The sequence below is a fragment of the Adiantum capillus-veneris genome, chromosome 5 (assembly GCF_014529385.1).
Source record: "Adiantum capillus-veneris isolate H3 chromosome 5, ASM1452938v2, whole genome shotgun sequence".
Lineage (NCBI taxonomy): Eukaryota > Viridiplantae > Streptophyta > Polypodiopsida > Polypodiales > Pteridaceae > Adiantum > Adiantum capillus-veneris.
In genome coordinates, this window is record NC_140935.1 from 22,305,787 (window position 1) to 22,325,600 (window position 19,814).

General features: G+C 48.1%; 1 protein-coding gene and 1 pseudogene across 1 annotated transcript; one reads left to right on the plus strand and one right to left on the minus strand.

Annotated features, from left to right (window-relative positions):
* The first annotated feature begins 12,659 nt into the window (after positions 1-12,659).
* LOC147456996 (uncharacterized) lies at positions 12,660-13,324 on the plus strand (annotated as a pseudogene).
* Positions 13,325-16,577: 3,253 nt separating this feature from the next.
* Positions 16,578-18,388, minus strand: LOC147456997 (xyloglucan endotransglucosylase protein 7-like). Its single transcript, XM_086512043.1, has 4 exons — positions 17,944-18,388; positions 17,646-17,746; positions 17,307-17,506; positions 16,578-17,170 (listed from the first exon to the last, which is right to left on the minus strand). The coding sequence occupies exons 1-4, from the start codon at positions 18,158-18,160 to the stop codon at positions 16,789-16,791; spliced, it is 900 nt and encodes a 299-aa protein (XP_086368169.1). The 5' UTR covers positions 18,161-18,388; the 3' UTR covers positions 16,578-16,788.
* Positions 18,389-19,814: the final 1,426 nt, after the last annotated feature.

Consider the following 19,814-nt stretch of genomic DNA (forward strand, 5'->3'; position numbering starts at 1 on the left):
AGGCCTACTTCCAACCAAGTGGCCTCTCTCAGTGCTAACCATGGGGTTCCAGACGAGGGGCTGCCGTAGGCGCTCCTCCATGCACATCGGCTGTCGCTGCTCTAGGCCACGCCGCAATAGCTCCCAAGAACGAAGCAAACTCACAGCGAATCGGTCCTCCAGTCTCCTGCTCAAACCAACTCGGCGCAACTCTGTAAAGATCCATCTGGTCGAAGGTTGCCAAGGGCCTCCTGACTGAGGCACCCTGGCACGAAGCCTCTACAACAAGAACTCCTTCCAGGGCTCCTCGCGTGGAAGAAGTCCTCTGACGACGAACTTCCCAAGAAGGGCTCTGCTCTGCTGTGCTGGATCAATGATCCCAAGCCCTCCCTGAGAACAAGGAAGTGTGATGACCGACCAAGCCACCTTGGCTCGGGCAATCTGAGTGTCGCGACCTAACCAAAGGAAGTTCCTGATCAGCCTCTCTACCTGGCTGATGCAAGAACTCGAGAAGATCCAGCAAGAAGTGATGTACCACATAGTTGCCAACAACACCTGGTTGGCAACTACTACTCTACCAGCCAGCGAAAGTCGTGCTGAGCTCCAATGTAACAGCTTTCTCCTGATGGAGAGGAGAAGAGGAGCAATCTGCTGCTCGGGGGACAAATCCAAACCAACCTGACAACACAAGTACCGAACTGCAGTCCCTGGAGGAATCCACCTGAAACCCTCTCCTGGCATCCAATCTGGCACAGGAGCACTACCAACTGAGAAAGCCACTGTCTTTCTCCAGTTGATCAGTGCGCCCGATGCACAGCAGAAGGTCTCCAAAGCCTGCCCACATCTGTGTAAATTGGCCTCCTGGCCCTCTAAGTACAAGGCTGAGTCGTCGGCAAACTCAGCGTCCAGAAGCTCATCCCCGTATAGGGAGTGCTAAGCCCCTCAAACCAACCTGCTGTGACACCAAAAATCTGCTCATCGCCTCCGCATAGAACAGAAAGAGAAAGGGGGCAAGAGGACAACCCTGTCTGACCGATCGTGTGAGCATGAAGCGCTCACCTCTACCTCCTGCCAAAAGCACCTGACTGTGAGCCTGTCTGTACAAAGCTGACACCCCTCTGATCCAAGCCTCTGAGAAGCCCATCCTGCGTAGCGTGCCCTCTAGAAAGTCCCAGTCAACTCTGTCGTATGCCTTCTCAAAATCGAGAAGAAGAATCACAAGGTCCTCCCCACGGAGCCGTGCAAGGGCAGAAGCCTCCCAAAAAGTGAAGATGTTGTCAAGGATACTGCGTTCCTTGACAAAACCTGTCTGAGTCCCATGTATAAGGCTCTCCAAAAGTGGCTGAATCCTCAAACTCAGAGCCTTGGCAAGAATTTTGTAGGATGAGTTGAGAATGGTGATGGGGCGCCACTGTCGAATCTCATCCAAGGAGCCACCCTCCTTTGGAATGAGGTAAATTAGGCCCTCACCCATGCTATCCGGCATCACTCCTGTGTGCAGAATGTACTGAAAGGCACTACAAAGATCTGGGCCAAGCAGGTCCCAGTACTCCAAGAAGAAGCTGAAAGTCAGCCCATCCTCACCTGGACAGCTACCACGAGGGAGCGCCCTAAGAGCCGTGTGCAGCTCCTCAAACTGAAGAGGTAACTCAAGCCTCTGCCGCATCTCCTCAGTCACAAGACAAGGCATCTGTGCCCAAACCTGCTCCCTGCATGCATCCTGTCTCTCTGACTCGGGCTCAGCCGACAGTAGCTCACGGTAAAAGTCAGTAGCAACTGCACGCATATCCTGTGGCTCACAAACAACTGACCCATCGGGTCTCCTCAACTGATTGACCTTGGCATGCGAGTGCCGAGGTCCCACTGTCTCAAAAAAAGCACCTGTCACTCTGTCACCCACCTGAGTCCACTGAGATGCCTGTCGATGAAAGGAAAACTCATGGCGCCTCTTCTCTGTGCAAGCAAGCTCCTGTCGAGCCTGTTGTAACTGCTCCTCAACCCATGGACTGTCTGGATGCTGCTCCTGCATCCTCTGTAGTGAAGCAATGCCTTGTCTGAGACGCTGCTCCTCCTCTCTCGCTGCAGCCCGTCGAGCCAGAGACTCCTGGAGAAAGAAGTGGCTAAGCTGAGCTAGGCCTGAGGCCACTCTGTCTGCAGGTGGAGCCTGGCTGTCCATGCCCTCTGTGCATAGAGCCTCGACCCTCTCTCTGAGTGCTGAGTCCAACAAGACCCGCTCTGGGATGCGAAGCATCGTGCTCCCACTCCTCTGCCTATCTGCCACTGTGAGGATCACTGGTGCATGGTCCGAGAAGGATGTCCCTGCCAGGATGCCCACTGATCCCCCCAAGCCACTGAAGTGGTCACTAGTGTAGAAGCGATCTATGCGCGATAGATTCACTCCTCCCACTCTGCGGTCCGATCTAGAGAAGGCAAGACTCTCTGGAGGCCTCGACCCTCAACGTCATACAAAACCTCTCCCAAGCTGCTAACTCGACTCCATGCAAAGTAGCATGGCTGCCTCCGATCCTGTCAGAAGGGTCCTCCAACATGTTGAAGTCCCCTCCTACACACCACTGGTCAACCTGTGGCAAAGACTCAACAATCTGTGACCAAAACTCTGCACGAGCACTCGCCACATTGGGCGCATCGATGTTCAGGAAACCCACAAGGCTACCCTGAACCTGCATAGTAATCCACTAAGCCCTGCCTGGTACAATAATCCCTCTGCCCACAATGGCCTGCTGTAATGAGTCCGCAATAGTCATACATACCCCACCCTAGATGCCTCCAGGTCCAAAAGCAGCTGACCAAAAGGTATCATAGCGTCCACGTAAAATCTGACCACATCGCCGAATGTGGCTCTCAGACAAATGGTGCTCCTGAAGCATACAGAGATCAATCTCTCCTCCCACAAGGCAACGCTGAAGCTCCTGACGCAATCGGCCCCGCTGTCGCTGAAACTGGGGCCCACCTAGTCCCTGCACGTTCCACGAGACAATCCTCATGGGGAGCGAGAGAGAACAGATGCTGCCGCAACAGCAAGACGAGCTATCTTAGAAGCAGGCTTGGATGGGGAGTAATCCGCATCCGAGAGTCCTCTAGATAGGCGAGACTGCAGTGAGTGCCTGGTCCAAGCCCAAGTAGAGCGAGCCGTGCGTAAAGCAACCTCCTCTGTCCAGGAGTCCTCATGAATGAATACATAGCAAGGCAAACACTGCGTATCAGCAAAAAAGTACACCACAATGTGTCTACATCCTGCTGAATTTGGGGGTGTCACCGCAAACTTGGCCAGTGGCCACAAAGTCTGCAGCAAATCTGTAACGCCAAGTTCTCCCATGTGGTGAGAGAACTCAAGAACCTGTGTATGCAACCATCCCACCACTGAGTCGAGGGACCACTCTGTCTCAGTCCTGCCACAGAGGGGGAAGGAGAAACCAACTGCTAAGTCCAAGGCCTCTGTCCCCCTAGCGGCGAGGAACAAAGCGTGGACTCTGAAGCAGGCTGCCTCGTGGTCTGCTGCGGAATCGCCAAGAAAACGAGTAAACCCGTAATCGAAGAAATCCCAGCGGCGTCGGAGGTCAATGCTCGTCAAACCACGAGGGATAGCTGCAAGAGGAGATGTCTGAATCTGCAGAGGGGGCCGCATGAAGGGCTGACCCTCTCTCGCTAGGCGACTCATGGCGAAGGCGCTGCCAAGAGATCTCCTAGCCGCCGGCGAGGGTCCAGTCTCCTGAGCCGACTGTGGTACTGAAGCAGGAGGAGGGGGAGAAGGGGCTGGGGGGGGCGGGGGAGAGGAGAAGCGGGGTGGGGCGGCAGAGACATGGGGGGGGGTGAGGTGGGGAGTGAGCGGTAGCAGAGGGTGGGGGAGGGCATGAGGAGGAGGAGGGGAGATCGGAAGGCGGAGCGGCTGGCAAGGGTGAAGCGGAGGTGGTGGCTGGCGTAGGGGGCTCCTCCTGCTCAAGAGGACCAAAGCGGTTCCCCGTGGGAACCCACTGCTGCTGAGTAGGCACCTGGGGGCCACTCTGAGTGCCAGGCTGTCGCTGTGGCCCCTGGCATTGACGGCCATGGGCCTGTTGCCACCCCTCCTCCGCTGGAGCCCCAGGCTCGGAGGGTGGCGTTGAATCTGTGCTCTGTGTCGTTGGCTGTGGCTGTGGCCCAGCCTTGGCAGACTGGGGCTGAGGCTGGGATGCGGGTCATGGTCTCCTCCGTGGGCAGGCCTTCGCTAGGTGGTCCATCTGTCTGCAAATGAAGCACTGGTTCGGGAGACCCGAGTACTCCACACTCTGTCTAAACCAACCCCCACTCACCCGAGGCAGAAGGATGACCTTCGGGAGTGTGTGGGTATCTCTGACCAAAACTCGAACTGAAGGGATGCCAGCCGCCTTGGAAGCTAGTGATGCTGCCGTACGAGGTGTCTCCAGGACAGTTCCGATGGCGGAGCCAATCCTGGAGAGAAGTGGAAGGTACTCCCTCCGTAAACCCGGAAAGCAGACTGAGATGGGGAAGTCCGCCTCCTCTACTAGCACATCCGAAACGGGTCAAAACCATGTCTCCATTGTCGAAAGTGAGCCCGTGATGCTCGGATGGCCAATGGACTCATAGCTATGACCTTGGAGGCCATCTCGGAAGTCTCGAACTCAATCTGGTAGTACCCCCGTCCGAGAATCTGGACATCCAAGATCTTGCCCACCTCTGCGAGGAGGCGGGCCTGGAGAAGGTCTCGCAGCTCTCCTCTGCTGGGACGAGTGCCGAGAACCTTGCAGATGACAGAAGTCGCCTGCAAGCGTTCTACCTCTATGGCAAGGCTCGCTTGCTCTGCCGGCGTAAGAGCAAGTCGAATGGTGGGCTCACCGGGGTCGGGCGAGGGGGCTTCAGGCAAGTCCCTCTAAGGTGAAGCTGGAGCCTCCATCTGTGTCTACTGCTGAGTCGAAGAAGCGGGCGGCAAAGCAGAAACCTGCAAACAAGTCAGCCAGGCACTTTTCCGAAGAGAAAGTGCTGCCGAGCCAGGTGCAGAGGGCCTTCGGGGCGAAGAGGATGTGGGGGGGGGGGGGGGGGGGGGGGGTGATGAGGAGACAGCGAGGGCGAAGAGGGCAGCCGTGCAATGTGCGGGTGCACAAGCAGCAGCGAGCGGGGGGGATGGAGCGGGGAAGGCAGAGCGAGAGGAGGGCAGCGGGCTGCGGCAGCTAATGGGGCAGCGCGCGCAGATAGGGGGGGGGCAGCGGGTGGGTTGAGAGGCAGTGCGCAAGGGCTGAAGGGGGTGGGGGGGCAGTGAAGGGGCAGCGGGGGGAGGGAGGGAGGGGGAGGAGAGCGATGTCGCAACAGCAAAGGGGGGGGGGCGAGCAGCAGTAGCGGGCCTCGATGCCTCGTGATGGAACTTTGTATGAAACCAAAACTTTGCTCGTGCACTTGCCACATTGGGCGCATATATGTTCAGGAATCCCATGAGGCAACCCTGAACCTGCATAGTAATCCACTGAGCTCTGCCTGGCACAATAATACCTTTGCCCACAATGGCATGCTGCCATGAATCAGCAGTAGTCATAAATACCCCTTTTTGGATACCTCCAAGTCCAAATGTAGCTAATCAAAATGTCTCATAGTGACCACGCAGAATTTGACCACGTCGTCTCATGTGGCTCTCACAAAGATGATGCTCCTGTAGCATAAGAATATCAATCTCACCACCGACAAGGCATCCCTGAAGCTTCTGACATAATTGACCCCTTTGACGCTGAAACTGGGGTCCTCCTAATCCCTGCACATTCCCTAAGATGATCCTCATGGAGTCAGTGGGAAAAGATAGATGCTGCAACAGCATCCAACCTCGCTATCTTTGAGGTCGGTTTGGATGGGGAGTAATCCGCATCCGAGCGACCTCTAGATAAGCGCGTCTGAAGAGACTGTCCCACCTAGGCCCAAGTTGTGCGTAGCCCGTAGGGCTACATCCTCTGTCCAAGAATCCTCATGTACAAATACATAGCAAGGGGGGCTCTGAGTGCCAGCAAAAAAGTGCTCCACAATGTGCCTGCAACCTACTGCATCCAGCGGCGTCACACTGAACTTGGCTAGAGGTCAAAGTGTCTGTACCAGATCTGTCATCCCCAGGTCCCCTATGTGGTGTGAGAACACTATAGCGTGGACCTGGAGCCAGTCAAGAACTGTGTACAGGGTCCACTCTGTATGATCCCTGCCGCACAATGGCAAGGAGAAGCCTACCACAGCATCCAGAGCCTCAGTTCCTCGGGCTGCTAGAAAGGGGACACGGATGTGTGACTAGTCCCCTGCGGATAAGGAGTGTGGGATGGGTTAGGTGATGAGGCTGAGGGCCCCACAGGGAAGAGAGGAGGAGCGGGAGGTGTGGGTGAGGGTAGAGCAGGGGGAGGCGGAGTGGAGGAGTCAGAAGGTGTAGAAGTTGGGGGGGGGGGGCAGTGGAGGTGGAGGGGGCTTCTGCTGGAGGGGTCGAAACGGTTCCCTGTCAAAACCCAATGCTGCTGAGCTGCAGGAGGTTGGCCATCAGGGGGGGCAGTGTGGCGAGCCCGTCCATCAACTGTCGGTTGTCTGATCCCTGGCCTCTGTCGAGGTACCAACCTGTTTGTTGGGCATGCTCAGCCTTGGGAGGTTGCGCATGCGCTCCGGGTCGAGATCTCGTGCAAGGATAGGCCTTTGCTAAGTGGCCCATCTGCCTGCAAATGAAGCACTAGTTCGAGAGTCTCGAATACTCCACCCTCTAGCGTAACCAACCCCTACTCACCCTAGGTAGAAGGATCACCTTCGGGAGAGTATGGGTGTCACGAACTAGAATGCAAACTCAAGGAACACCGCCAGCCTTGTGCGCAACTGAAGCTGCCATGCACAGAGTCTCCAAGACTATCCCGATCTCGGAACCAATCCTGGAAAGAAGCGGTAGGTACTCCCTTCCCAGGCCAAGAAAGCAGACCAAAATAGGCAAGTCAACCTCCTTGACAAGAACATCCAATGCTGGATGGCGCCACTGTCGAAAATGAGCTATGACCGCTCGAATGGCCAACAGGCATCGAGATGAATTTGGCAACCGTCTCGGGAGTCTCAAACTGATAGTATCCTCGCCCGAGAAGTTGGATGTCAGTGATCTTCCCCACCTCTGCTAAAAGACGGGCCTGGAGGCTGTCACGTACCTCCCCTCTACTGGGTATGGTGCCGAGAATCTTGCAGATAACAGTGGTGGCCTGAAGGTGAGCCACCTCTACCACTAAGCTCGCATGCTCTGTTGGCGATAGAGAAAGTCGGATGGTGGGTTCCGTGGGGTCGGGCGAGGGGGCTTCCATCGAGTCCCTTTGAGGCAGAGCAGAATCCTCCATCTGTGTCTGCTGCTGCAATGTCGAAGGAGAACGAGACAAAGGCAAGACCAGAGATCGGAGGTGAAGCGAATGGCGACGCCCTTGCCCTAAGTGAACAAGAGCCAGGTAGGGAGGAGGTGGGATGCGTGTGCAGAAGAAGCGAGGCCGAGCAGGTGTGGTTGCAAAGGGCAGTGGCACCAATGGCGCGTAGCACGGTGGGGGGCAGGGGCAACGCGTTGGGATGTGCGCAACGCCAGGGGGGAGGGCAGCGATGCCGGGGGGGGGACAACGATGGCATGAAGGATCAGCTGTAGCGAACAGTGAGCACGTCATCTTTTCAATCCTCCTCCGTGTGGTCTATTTAATTTATGAGAAAGGTCAATTTATTGGAATAATTGATCGGTCAGGCAAGGATGCCCTTTGAGTGCTATGTTGTATGCTATTGCTACACATCCTCTATTTTTGCATTTCGACTCCTTGATGGCATCTGGCCAATTGCATGGATTGGGGTTGCCATCTCGTAATCATTTTGTGGCACAAGCGTATGCGGATGACTCCATGTTTTGGCCTAGAAATCAACCTAAGGATGTTCAATGTATCATGGAAGCTCTATATATTATGGATTTAGCTACACGTCTGCACGTGAACTTTTGAAAATCTAAATTGTTGTTGTTGCACCAAATGGATTGGCACTCTATATTATGGCCAGGTGAGATAGTGAAGCCTGATCAAATTGTGAAGCATCTTAGATACCTGTTGGCTTGGTCAGTGAACAATGCCAAATTATTGGATTGGGTTGAGAATAAACTTAGGTCTAAATTGCACTATTGGAAATTGTCTACTTGGCCGTCGCATGTACGACTCACAATAGTGCAGTCCATCTTGGTGGCATATATGCAATTTTTCCTACCATTGTTGCATTGGCCACCCCGTCGTCTTCAAGCCTTCATGTCTCGGATTTTATGGCATTTTTGGTCTACTTGCTCCCAAAAAAAAGGCCCATGATTGCTCGCGATGGATAAGTTGTGTACTCCAAAGCGTTGTGGTAGTCTGAATATTCTACATTTGTTATAGCAAGGAAAGCCACCTTGTTATTGGTACTGGTAGAGCAAAAACAGCCCTGGACGTAGATGTTTGTGTTTCTGTGTTCTCATGCGGTTTCTACACCAGCTTTTGGCCATTGGCAACCTTCATTCTAGGATGTATTTTTTGGTCAATTTGAAACCACAATACCTGGATGCCTCCTTGCTTCCAGTCTTGTAGCGGATTGAAAAATAGCCACACAGGATTTGTTGTGGCATGGTAGAGATTACGCAAGTGGCAATCCACTCTGATTGGACGGTTTACATTGGAGTCAGGTTTTTTATCATACTCTTGTTTAGGAGTCTCCCAAACAAGATTATTTTCTCTCCCAAGAAGGTATTGAAAGGATATTAGATGTGATTGACACTAATTGACGGGTGCTCTCGTTTCGAAAGGCTGCTTTTACTTTTGGGCTTAGAATGCTCTATAGGCACATATGGAACACCATTAAAGTTATGGTTGATTCCATATCGTCTATTCCGTCGTCGGTTGCGGAGGATCGAATCTATGATTGGCATTATGTGGATCTTTGATCCACTCTATATTTGTAAAGAAGGTGTATTGTCCTTTTCAGTCATCTTCCTGGATACAAGAACATTGTAATGAGGTATGGAATATGAATAAGGGTGCTACATGGTGGTGGAGTAAAGTTATGAGAGTGTGGCATGCTAAGCTTCCTCTAAAGGAGCGATTATTTATGTGGAGATGCATCATTGAGGTTCTCCCAATTGGCAAATTTCTGCGCTCCAGAAGATTGGCCTCCTCGAGATGTGTTCGTTGTGGTGCAGGCAATGAGAATATTCCTCATTTATTGTGGTCTTGTGAAGAGTGCAGTGCGCAGAATGCGTGCTAGAGCGGTGCCGTGTGTGCGTGCAGGAAGAGGAGAAGGAGAGAGTGAAAGGTGTTGTGTGGGTGGAGCAATTCTCAAAGTGAGCTACCCCTTATTTTCTATATATGTACAAGAATAAGGTCAGTGGGTGGCCGGACATTGGATGCCCGGCTCGGGTAAAGGGACAACGTCTTTACCCCAACAAACTCCCACTTAAAGACGAATGTGCCAATAAGTGGGTCCTACTAGTCAAACTACTAGTATGTATAAGAAAATGGTTGAGAGAGACTCTCAATCTACCCCCACTGGCTCGCTTAGTCGATCTACATTTAGTTGTATTGGCTCTAGGGATAGGCGAGCGTACGTATCCATGCTAGAGCCTGCATGTAAATCCCGCAGTCAACTCTATATGGTCTACAAAACTCCACTATGCATCATGCTAGTGTCAGTCACTGTACGACTGACAATCCTTGCTGCAAATACTCCCACTGCAACTGCTAGGTCGGGCCTCGACACTAGTAGGTCGTACATGAGACGCTTGAACATTGATAAAATGTGCGCAAACCTTGCTATCCTAGCCTCCTCTGCGCGATCTGCATGTACTGCATCATCAGGACTACTCATCACGTATTGATATGTCAACGTCGACACTAGGATGGGTATGTCCCTCTCACTCGTAGGCGGGACTGTGCGTCTTGGCACCAACTCATTAACCTCTAGCATGAACGTATCAAAGAATTCTATGTCTATCATGTCTGTCTACGTCTCTAGGGAGAAGACCTACTCTACCTTTGCCTGCACAAACTCTAACAACACTTGCTGTGTCTCACTAGAGCAGTGCCACTCTACCTCTGTCTCTACAAACTCTATTGGCACGTCATGTACAACTAAATGCTCTGTCTCATGAGCATGGTGGAGCTCACCCGCAAAGGAGACATGTCTCGTCTCTCGCTCAAAGCATGCCAACAGCAAAACTGAGACCATGCCGTCTCGTACCTCAGACACATGCATAGGGGTGGCTCTATCGACCTATACCTGTCCAAAAACATTGTAAGCTTGTGAAGTTTCCACCTGCAAGCTATATCTAGCTCAAGCTGTATCCGCAAATGCATACATAGCATAAACTGCACAAAATCGTGCTAAAACCACTCTCTGGAAAGCCCCACATAGTCATACATGAGCACGATCTGTACCGCATAATGTGCACCCGAAGGTACGTGTAAGCAGTGAGAAAACCCGCTGAAATATGGCTCACACTACCTCGTCGATCGGATAGCACGTCAACCGAACACTAGATGTAAAACACAACCAACCGCCTATGATTGTAAATGCCGTAGAAAAGGAAGCGCTGGCGGGAAATCCCCTCCGAGATGGTCCGTTGAAGCCGTTATGTGTCGGTGTGTGCCGCTGAATCTAGAAAATAGGGACTCATCGAAGCCAAAACCGCTAAATCGAGGCCCGGATGCCCGGGGATGTCCGTAGGAGCAAATCTGCTCCAAAATGAGCACGTGGGAGGAAAACCGGTGGCGAAGCTACGCTGGAGGAGAGCGAGGCCGCTCTCTCTTGCTCTCGTGCTATGGAAGCAGAGAAAAATGCTCGATGCTGACTTCCGCCACCGGATGGAAGCACGCTAGCCAAATAGCTGAATGGCCACCAAACTGGTCGAGGCCAATGCCGAGCCGCCAATGTGAAGCCTAGAAGAAAACCGCCAAAGTCCGACTCAATGCGAAGCTAAGCGGATGTCGAAAAGTTGTCGCTGCCGGAGGATCGGGTCGATGCCGGCTCTTCACACTCGCTACCAAGTGTGTGTGAGTGTGTGTACTCATCCTTCAAGAGAAAATAAAAAAAATCAATCCTCTTTGTTCACTCTGCCTATGTCGACGTTATGTGAGTGTGCGCGCATCACACACACACACACACACAGTCTCAATTCTATGCTCACCCTTGCTTTTCTTCAACCAACACTGTCAAGAAAAATCTGCTTGAATGCTCTCAAGCTCACAAAATGAATTGCTTTGCTTTGCTGCAAACAATGCTATTGAAGCCTTGGATGTTCAAGGGCCCAACTTGCCCTTTCAGCTTTGAAATTTTTCACCTTCCTTGATTGTTACTCATAGCTAATTCCGAGCTTTGATTTCCTGCTTACTGCAATGCTCTGCAACAAGCTCTACAGACTTTAGCTTTTGATATTGCCCCCTAATTCCAAGCTCTCAATGCCCACGAGATTCTATGCACTTCCCAATTTTCTTGGATTTTGGAAGTTGCATATGCTCTCGATTCCCCTTTCTACCGAGCTGCCGATTCCAGCTCCTTGTTACTTGGTGCCCTCTTGCACCCTCCCAAGCTCTTCAAACTTGGCAGATCGATTCACTGTAGAGTTTCACGATGCTCACAATGCACCTGCTACTCGCTTCTTGCAGAGATTCCTTCCAAGATCACTGTTGGTAGTGCTTAAAGATTCCTTGTATTTCTATGCTCACTCCCTCTGCAGATTTAACTTTTTGCAGATCTGCCCTACCTTCAAATCCTTCCAGATCCCCTTTGAGATCCTCCAAGCCCGAGAGGGGCTACGCATGCCGGTGGTCCGAGATCCTTGCCGGGTCCTCACCAAAACGCTCCTATCCAATGCCTCCGTGTCAAATCTCCCACCGCCAAGCTCATCCCTCCATAGCCAAGCTCCGTCGCTTCCGTGCCAATCGTCGGGAAGCCGTCGCACGCGCCGATCGCCATCTTGGCTCTGATACTAGTTGAAGAGTGCAGTGCGCGGAATGCGTGCGTGCGGTGCAGTGTGTGTGTGTGCAAGAAGAGGAGAAGGAGAGAGTGCAAGGTGCTGTGTGGGTGGAGCAAGTCTCAAAGTGAGCTGCCCCTTATTCTCTGTATATGTGCAAGAATAAGGTCAGTGGGCGGCCGGACACTGTATGTCTGGCTCAAGCAAAGGCACAACACCTTTACCCCAACATCTTGTTCTTGTACGCAACAGTTTGTGGATTCTATCTCTACAGCTCTTCTCATACGTACGTTTCCTTGGGATACATTTTGGTCAATTTTTCTATCCTTTTGGACAGCTTCCGCCATTACTTTGGCCGTATGCATGCTTTTTCGGCTGGGTTAGATTTTGGGTGTAATGGACAGTGGGCAGAGCACGTAATTTCCTCATGTTTCAACAGATTCAAGTGGAGTATGTATCCTTCTTCGAAACATCTCTTCGACAGTCTCTTTAAGTTGCCTATGACTTGGATGAGCTCCCTTTAGTCATTACGAGCTCTACTTTGATTGTTTCTGATTTACCGCTTGTAATAATTTCTATGGGTTTTCCTCGTTCTGAGGTTCTCCATTAGTAATTCAATCCGACATTACTAAAAAAAAAGTGTGTGTGTGTGTGTGTGTGTGTGTGTGTGTGTGTGAGAGAGAGAGAGAGAGAGAGGATTGGGAGGTGGTTATATCTACAAAGAATGGAAGTTTGTGACTACCCATGCTCGGAGCAAGATCTTAGCTCGTTATTATAGCAGTCGGGACAACATCATGAGGAGATAGTATCTCACACGCCTGGTGGGTTTTAGATTCATCGCAAATAGCTATGCAGATTGCATCTGGACAGATGGTGTGGCCGATCATCCCCAAACCTAGAGTAATAGAAAAACTTGAGCCAGATGTTTATCCTTTAGCAAGTGCCAAGATCAATGGTGCTATGCATCCAGATTTGGAGAACACAGACTCAGGTTTGGGACAAATGGATACACCTTTGGAAAAGTGCAGCGGCTCAAATCAGCTTCGGATAATCCAGATGTTCACCGTGGAGATGGAGAAAATGAGAGACAAACCATCATGAGGTTGAACAATGTATGGGTTGCCCAACTTATTCATGTGAGAGGGAGAATGCAGGCATCTTTTTCTGGTGCTCAGAATCAAAGGGTCGACTTGTGGCAGTTTATCAAGAATGAGATGGCAAGGACCGCAAGCTATGCGTCTCAAAGATGCAGATGTTATGATCTTCTTGGGTGTTACAATATGGGTGACAGGGCAGGTGGTGAAAGGGAGCCTCTTGCTGGTTATGGCCTTCCTGTAAAGGATGAGATAGGATGAGATGGTTTCTTTTAAAAGTGAGGCTTTGGATAGTAATGAAGGTGCATATGGGCAAGAAGCATATTCCTGTAAGAAAACCGTGAAAGTGCGTGAAGCATTTGGATTTGGTTAAAGTTTCTACTATGAACTCTGAGTCATTACACCCCATGTTTCGGAGCTGATTGTTTTAGGTAAGGAAATGCTGCAAACGACTAACCAGATAGAACAAGACAAGCTTGAGATTTTACATTGATTAAGAGAGACACATTGTGAGATTTCTGCCAAAATCGAAGTATCTCCCCACGTGACGTTGTTACGTAATTGCTCCTGCAGTTCTCTCTGTCCTTTGACATGATACTTTGGAGCTGTTCAATGAACAGTTTCAAGGACATCAACTGATGATAAAGGGATCGAAGTTCAAGGCTACAATTTACTTGGCTTGTTTGGATGGGGATGATGGTTGGTCTAATTATAACAGATAGGTATCCATGTCAAGGGTTATTCATTCACCTTAATTGAGTTCTAGTTATTGTGCTGTTTTATCTCTTGTAAATGATTGACAGAGCCATACATACATCATTCTTCCTTCTTTAAAACTGGGTAGTTGATTTGCCTCATATGTGAAAGAAGGGGATCTCTTAAAACTTCTTTTGGTGCCATTTAAGATGGAAAATCCATCATTAACGAACTTGTACTGAGTGCCTCCAGTATGAAAATAATTACCATGTGTTGGAAGTTGAAATGCATGGAATCATAATTCACTGATGGTTTGACATGGTTTTATATATCGAGAGAGAGAGAGAGAGAGAGAGAGAGAGAGAGAGAGAGAGGCACATACTTGGGCTCAATCTGTTTGCAAGAGATCAGTTCTTTCAAGGTCACCTTTGTATATGAACTTTTTGCTGCTGCTTGATCTTTCTAAAGCACTCCAAAATTATCTCATGTTTGTTGGGGTCTACTTCTTTGGATCAAGTTATGTGTCCCAACCAAGGTTCATGAAATGAAAATGAGTTGTTTTGTAATCACTAAAACATTGATAAACCAACTTCCTTTAGTGAATCTTAATGATTTGACTTGACGGCTTCCACAATAAGATCGACATGATGCAAATTTGTAGATCTTGCTTGAGGTGAGTGTGGACACATGCAATTGTTCACGATCACAACCGTCCACTCTTACTAAAAGGTTGCCTCGAGGATGGCCATGAAACAATGTGCCACCTTATGGAATTTCATCCAGTTTATGGCTTTCCTTGATATGGATAAAAGAATGGGAGAAATTGACTGAAGACTTTCCTTGATAGGGATAAAAGAATGGGAGAAATTGACTAAGACTTCTAATAAAATGTCCAGACAAATGTTACTCTAGACAATGGGCAATAAATAGTAACATTGGGTGTTTTCATAAGGCTAGAATTGTCCCAGGATAGGGTTTCACTATCAAATCACCTACGTACCTAACGATGTGTATAGATGAATGGCCATGTTAAAATGCAAGATTTACGATGTGTAGACCAGTCAACCATGGTACATGAGGTTCATCCTACCCAAGATAATGCATATAATTCTTGACAATCATGATGGTTTGCATTATAACCTCATCTTGATAGCAAAATTTGGGCAATTTCACTACCGAATGTATGCTAGACCTTTGTGATTCTCAAGGGTCCATCAGGAGATGAGAAGCAAACTGAAATAGTAGCAAGTAGTTGTTTTCTTCCAAGGATCTATGACCTTATTCAATAGTAGCTCAATGAGCCTTGCCATGGGAAACTTTAGATTGACGGTCATGTATGCATACACCACCTTTGTGCAAAGAGAGAAAGGCTTTGGCTAAATGTCCCCCCTCTTATATCATAAAATAAAAAGGTCTGAGGTGCAACAAGTTTCACAAATAGAGTTTGAAGTTTGGCAAGGCCTAAAGCTATTGAAGTTTGGCAAGGCAAAAATAGAATTTGAAATTTGGCAAGCTATTGCATGTATAACGTACACTATGTTTGGGGAGGCATATACTCTCTACAAAATGTACAATTGAGCTACCAGAAACAAGATGGAGTGGATATAAAATGCAATGAACACGTATACATCAAGGCTAAAAAGATTCTCTCTTTGATTTCCACAATGACACACTAATTAAGAGATGAATGTATTTATGATTGTCACAATTACAATTACAACTTTGGCAAATGCTCACAACTTGCACTTTCTAAGTAAAAGCATAGGCAACCACATGAGTGGCATTCTTGAAAATGGAGAAATGGGCCCTCATTTGTAGGTGTCCTCATTGAGCTTCATCACTTGTCTACTCCAACAACGGACTCTGATCCTTTTGTCATTGCTTCGTCTAATTTCCATCTACTAGATGGTTCCCACTTCTCTATTCCTTCTCCCTTTTCTTTGAATTTCATAATGTACCGAAATTATCACAACTTCGCTAGGACTATTATGAAAAATGAGATTTGGTCTTTAGGTGGTTGAATCCTATTGATAAAAAGGCTACTGATCTTGAGTGGGTTCTTAAAGTTCAAATGTGAGTGGGTTCTCAAAGTTCAAATGTAAGCTAGACGGTAGTGATGTTGATGCAAACCATTAGAGCGATCAATGCACAAAATGATGTAAATGATACATCCATGATACACATGCAACAAGTTAAAGCAAAAGTCTCAGCATAACCATTTGTCCAGCTTTATAGTGGTTGATACTCCAGGCGGTTAAATTTCGAGCGCTAGTGCCTTCGTGGCACTATCTAAAGGCATTGATTTTTGTGATCTTGAAATTTTTAAAGGCCAGCTTATGTCACATAGGCAGCAATGCTCGAAATTTATCATCACCTATCAACATCATCTGGCCAAGAAGATTGCATTTTCTTAAAGATGATTTGCATGAGAAAGTGTACAAAGAGCAGTCCAACTCCTGGATTTGTTCAAAAAGGCAAGAAAACACAGGGTGCAAGGAGCTCCTACTTTGTCTTCTAAATGGTACAATATCATCATATTTGGGTTCAAGAAAAGCACAACTACGTGCATGCGCATTGAACGGAAGATTAAAAGGCTCACTTGTCATGGACACTACTTTGTTCAAACTAAAATAAGTGCCCTTTTTAAGTTTTGATTGGAAGCTTTTGATGACAAAGTTTATGTCTATGGGTGAATGCTAAAATCATTTTGTGAGTGTATGAGAGGATTAGCTATGAAAGGAGAAGCTCTTTTTGGAAGTTTATGTTGGGTCTTCTCTAGGCAACATCCTAATAAAACATGCCATTGGAGAAACAATGGAGGAAACAGAAGATTAGGACGCGTGGACGAACGATGTGCTACAGAAAAGTTGTGCCCATTATTATTGAGTTAATTGTGAGGATGTAACACAGCTTGAAAAGCTACTACCAAAAGCATTCACCACATCAGGTTGAAGTTTATGCAAGTGCAACTAAGTATTGAGCAGAGAAATGGAGATTGTGAGTGTTTCTGTCTTTAAACACAACAAGTGCTATGAACATTTTGGAGTTGTATTGTCGAGGAAACTAAGGATTAAAAGAACATTCTGTAGGGGCGCTTTTGTAGCGAGATGAGTCAGTGCAATAGTCATAAACCATGTAGCTCTGTTTGACCCTCTCAAGGTCTGCAAGTTGAGATGCTGTCAAGGATGATGGACTTCCCCATGAGGGATTAGGGAAGCCTTTGCATTCTGATACCTCTGGATCACAAGCATCCACATTGAGCCCCTTGTAAGAGGCTATAAAAGGCGCATGTGCCCAATTTATCTTGATCCTACCTCCTTGAGTTGCCCACTCATCTCCATTCCATATGCTTGAATATATGCCCATTGCTTGGGTGTTCAGGTATGGCACACCATACTTCTCGCCGTTTTTGAATACTCTTATGGGCACCTCGTCCACCATGAACCTTCAATGTACCAAATTACCAATGAAAGAGATCATTCTCAAGATTAAATTCCATCACATTCAAGTGCATTTGCTCTCACTCACTCATGGATGTGCACATGCACTCAACAGAACACGCTTGCACAAGGAAGTCTTACAGAATGTGGTGGGGCGTCCAAGAGAACGAGTAGGCATGGAAATCCTGAGTGGGATCGAACCATAGATTTATTCGCTGCTCTCGCCCCCCGGTGCCACGCGCGTAGACATTGCTCTGTAAGATGTAGGGCTCCCCTGACTGGTTCCCCAAGAACTCAAAATCCAGCTCATCTCGAGTCTCCGCGTTGCCAGTTGATGCCATCTGCAGTGCAATATGCACCCCATCACTCTTCACTAATATACATTTCCAACTCTCGTTAACACTAGTTATTAGCCATATGTTCCTTGTAACTATAAGTGCAAAATCCAGAGAAGCAATTAATTGAAGAGAAGGCTCTTACATAATATGCTGTGACCACACCCGCAGAATCCTGAGGTATTAGCTTCATCTCCATGCTTACACTCCCGAAGAGGTAAGACCTTTTGGATGCCATGGAGGACCCTGAAATAATTCGCCATCAATATAGTACCTTTGCCATCTACCATATATGTCAATGTATGTATGTATGTATGTATGGTTGTGCTTATCTCCATATACGTATACACCCAATATGTTTGTATGTATGTACATCATATCAGGCCTTTTGCAAGTATGATCACACCAGACCATGATCAACCAAAACTCAAATTTGTGTGTACCAGAGGAGTTGTCCAGCATCAGCCAAAGAGCCTGCCCATCAGAAGAGGTTGTGACGTGATCGAAGCCCCATGTTACATCGAACTCATCTTGAAAAGTGCCAGCATTAAGCATGGGCGCGGGAACCACAAAGAGTAGCTGGATATGGATGGTAATGAAGAGAATGAAGCAGCAGCAGGCAGTGCCAGAGCTGTAAGCATGTTGTTGTGTTGCCACCATTCTCTTGCTCTATAATTACTCTAGACGCCAAGTAGACAATTATACTAGTGAGAAGAATGTATATTTCCACAACAATCAAACAGTTTTGAGATGATCTAATTGCTTGAAGATAGTCGAAAAACTAGCTAGCATTTTATACCTGCTGTGTATGTGTGTGTGTGTGTGTGTGTGTGTGAGTGAGAGAGAGAGAGAGAGAGAGAGAGAGAGAGAGAGTGTGTGTGTGTGAGAGAGAGAGAGAGAGAGAGCGCTGTTAATATAGATAATGGGATGATGGAGGGAGCCAGCTGTATTTGGGAGAGCGTGAGACGATCAGCTATAGTACTGTTGAGAGTGCGAGTTGTTTGTCACTGTTATATTAGTGTGCGCAGGCAGGAATCGAAAGTACTTACACCATGCAGCTGGCGCGCCGGCTGCTCTCTCTCTCTCTCTCTCTCTCACACACACACACACACACACACACAATATATACTTAGGGCCTTAGGCTCTCTCGCTCGACAAACATCAGCAAGGATTCCAGGAAGTGAGGAAAGAGGCGGCGTTTATAACAAGCTGATAGACACGCTCACTCGCTCTCTCTCTCTCTCTCTCTCTGGCTGGAAGTGCGGAACAGCGAGATGCGACTCCGATTACTTGCGAGCGACTCAGGCTAGCGAGGTTCGATCGAGCGCTGCAGGAGCGGCGGCTCTTGCAAGTGGGCTTCCAGATTTCGGCATGTCTATATTTTGCTGGTACAAAAGCATCATACATCCTCACGTCTGCAGTTCGTACCACGCTGGCTCCAGGCTCCCCATCACCTCGTGACTTCTTTTTGTCACACCTGTGACCTCAGAAAGTTTCTAGCATTGCAATTTGCAAACGTGGGTATTTTCATTTTTCACATAAAAGAAAGGGAAATACCCCTCTAATTTGTGGAAATTCCCAAAATACCCCTCAAATTTCAAATATTCCCAAAACACCCCCAATATTTTGTCATGAATTTCCAAAATGCCCTTCAATTTTTCCAAATTTCCCAAAATACCCCTAGTCATGAGATTAAATTTCTTGAAAGATAAAACAATTTGTAGCTTTTCGTAAGCACACTGATTGTCTTTCAATACAAGATATTAAAACTAGAATTTGAGTCGGTTATGTAGGCTTTGGAGTGAGTGCCGTTCATGCGGGGTAATTTGTAACAAATTATATGCTAAGCACTCAATTGTCAATAAGGAATAAAATTTAGAAAATCTTGAAAATCCAACCAAAATAGATACAAGGGTATTTTGGTAATTTTTGAAATTCGAGGGGTATTTTGGGAGGTTCCACAAATTAGAGGGGTATTTTGGTCATTTTTCCTTTCATTTTTTCACATAAGAGAAACTACTAAGTACTACGTGACGCTCACCTTGCCACGGCCAAGAATTAACAAAGGTACATGTCAATCGTGGCAACCTCACTCTGCTTTATTTCAGTGTCCACAATGACATGTAAATATATATGATTCTTGTGAGATTTTGGAGCTCTTTGACACATAGGTCGTGCATCAATTACTACTCTAGCTACTTACTCCAATGCAAAGATTAACAATTCACACAATGCAGCTACTCGTCACACTCTAATCAAACCGAATGTAAATATGCCTTTTGGATTAGCACTCTATCTACTTTTTTCAAGGCAA

What these genes read in the sequence shown, in the direction of transcription:
- LOC147456997 (XM_086512043.1), bottom strand. Translation starts at nt 18,160, where the DNA reads ATGGTGGCAACACAACAACATGCTTACAGCTCTGGCACTGCCTGCTGC. An exon ending in GATGCTGGACAACTCCTCTG is followed by an intron (nt 17,747 to 17,943) that starts GTACACACAAAT and finishes GAATTATTTCAG; the next exon opens with GGTCCTCCATGGCATCCAAA. An exon ending in TGGACGCCCCACCACATTCT is followed by an intron (nt 17,171 to 17,306) that starts GTAAGACTTCCT and finishes GGTACATTGAAG; the next exon opens with GTTCATGGTGGACGAGGTGC.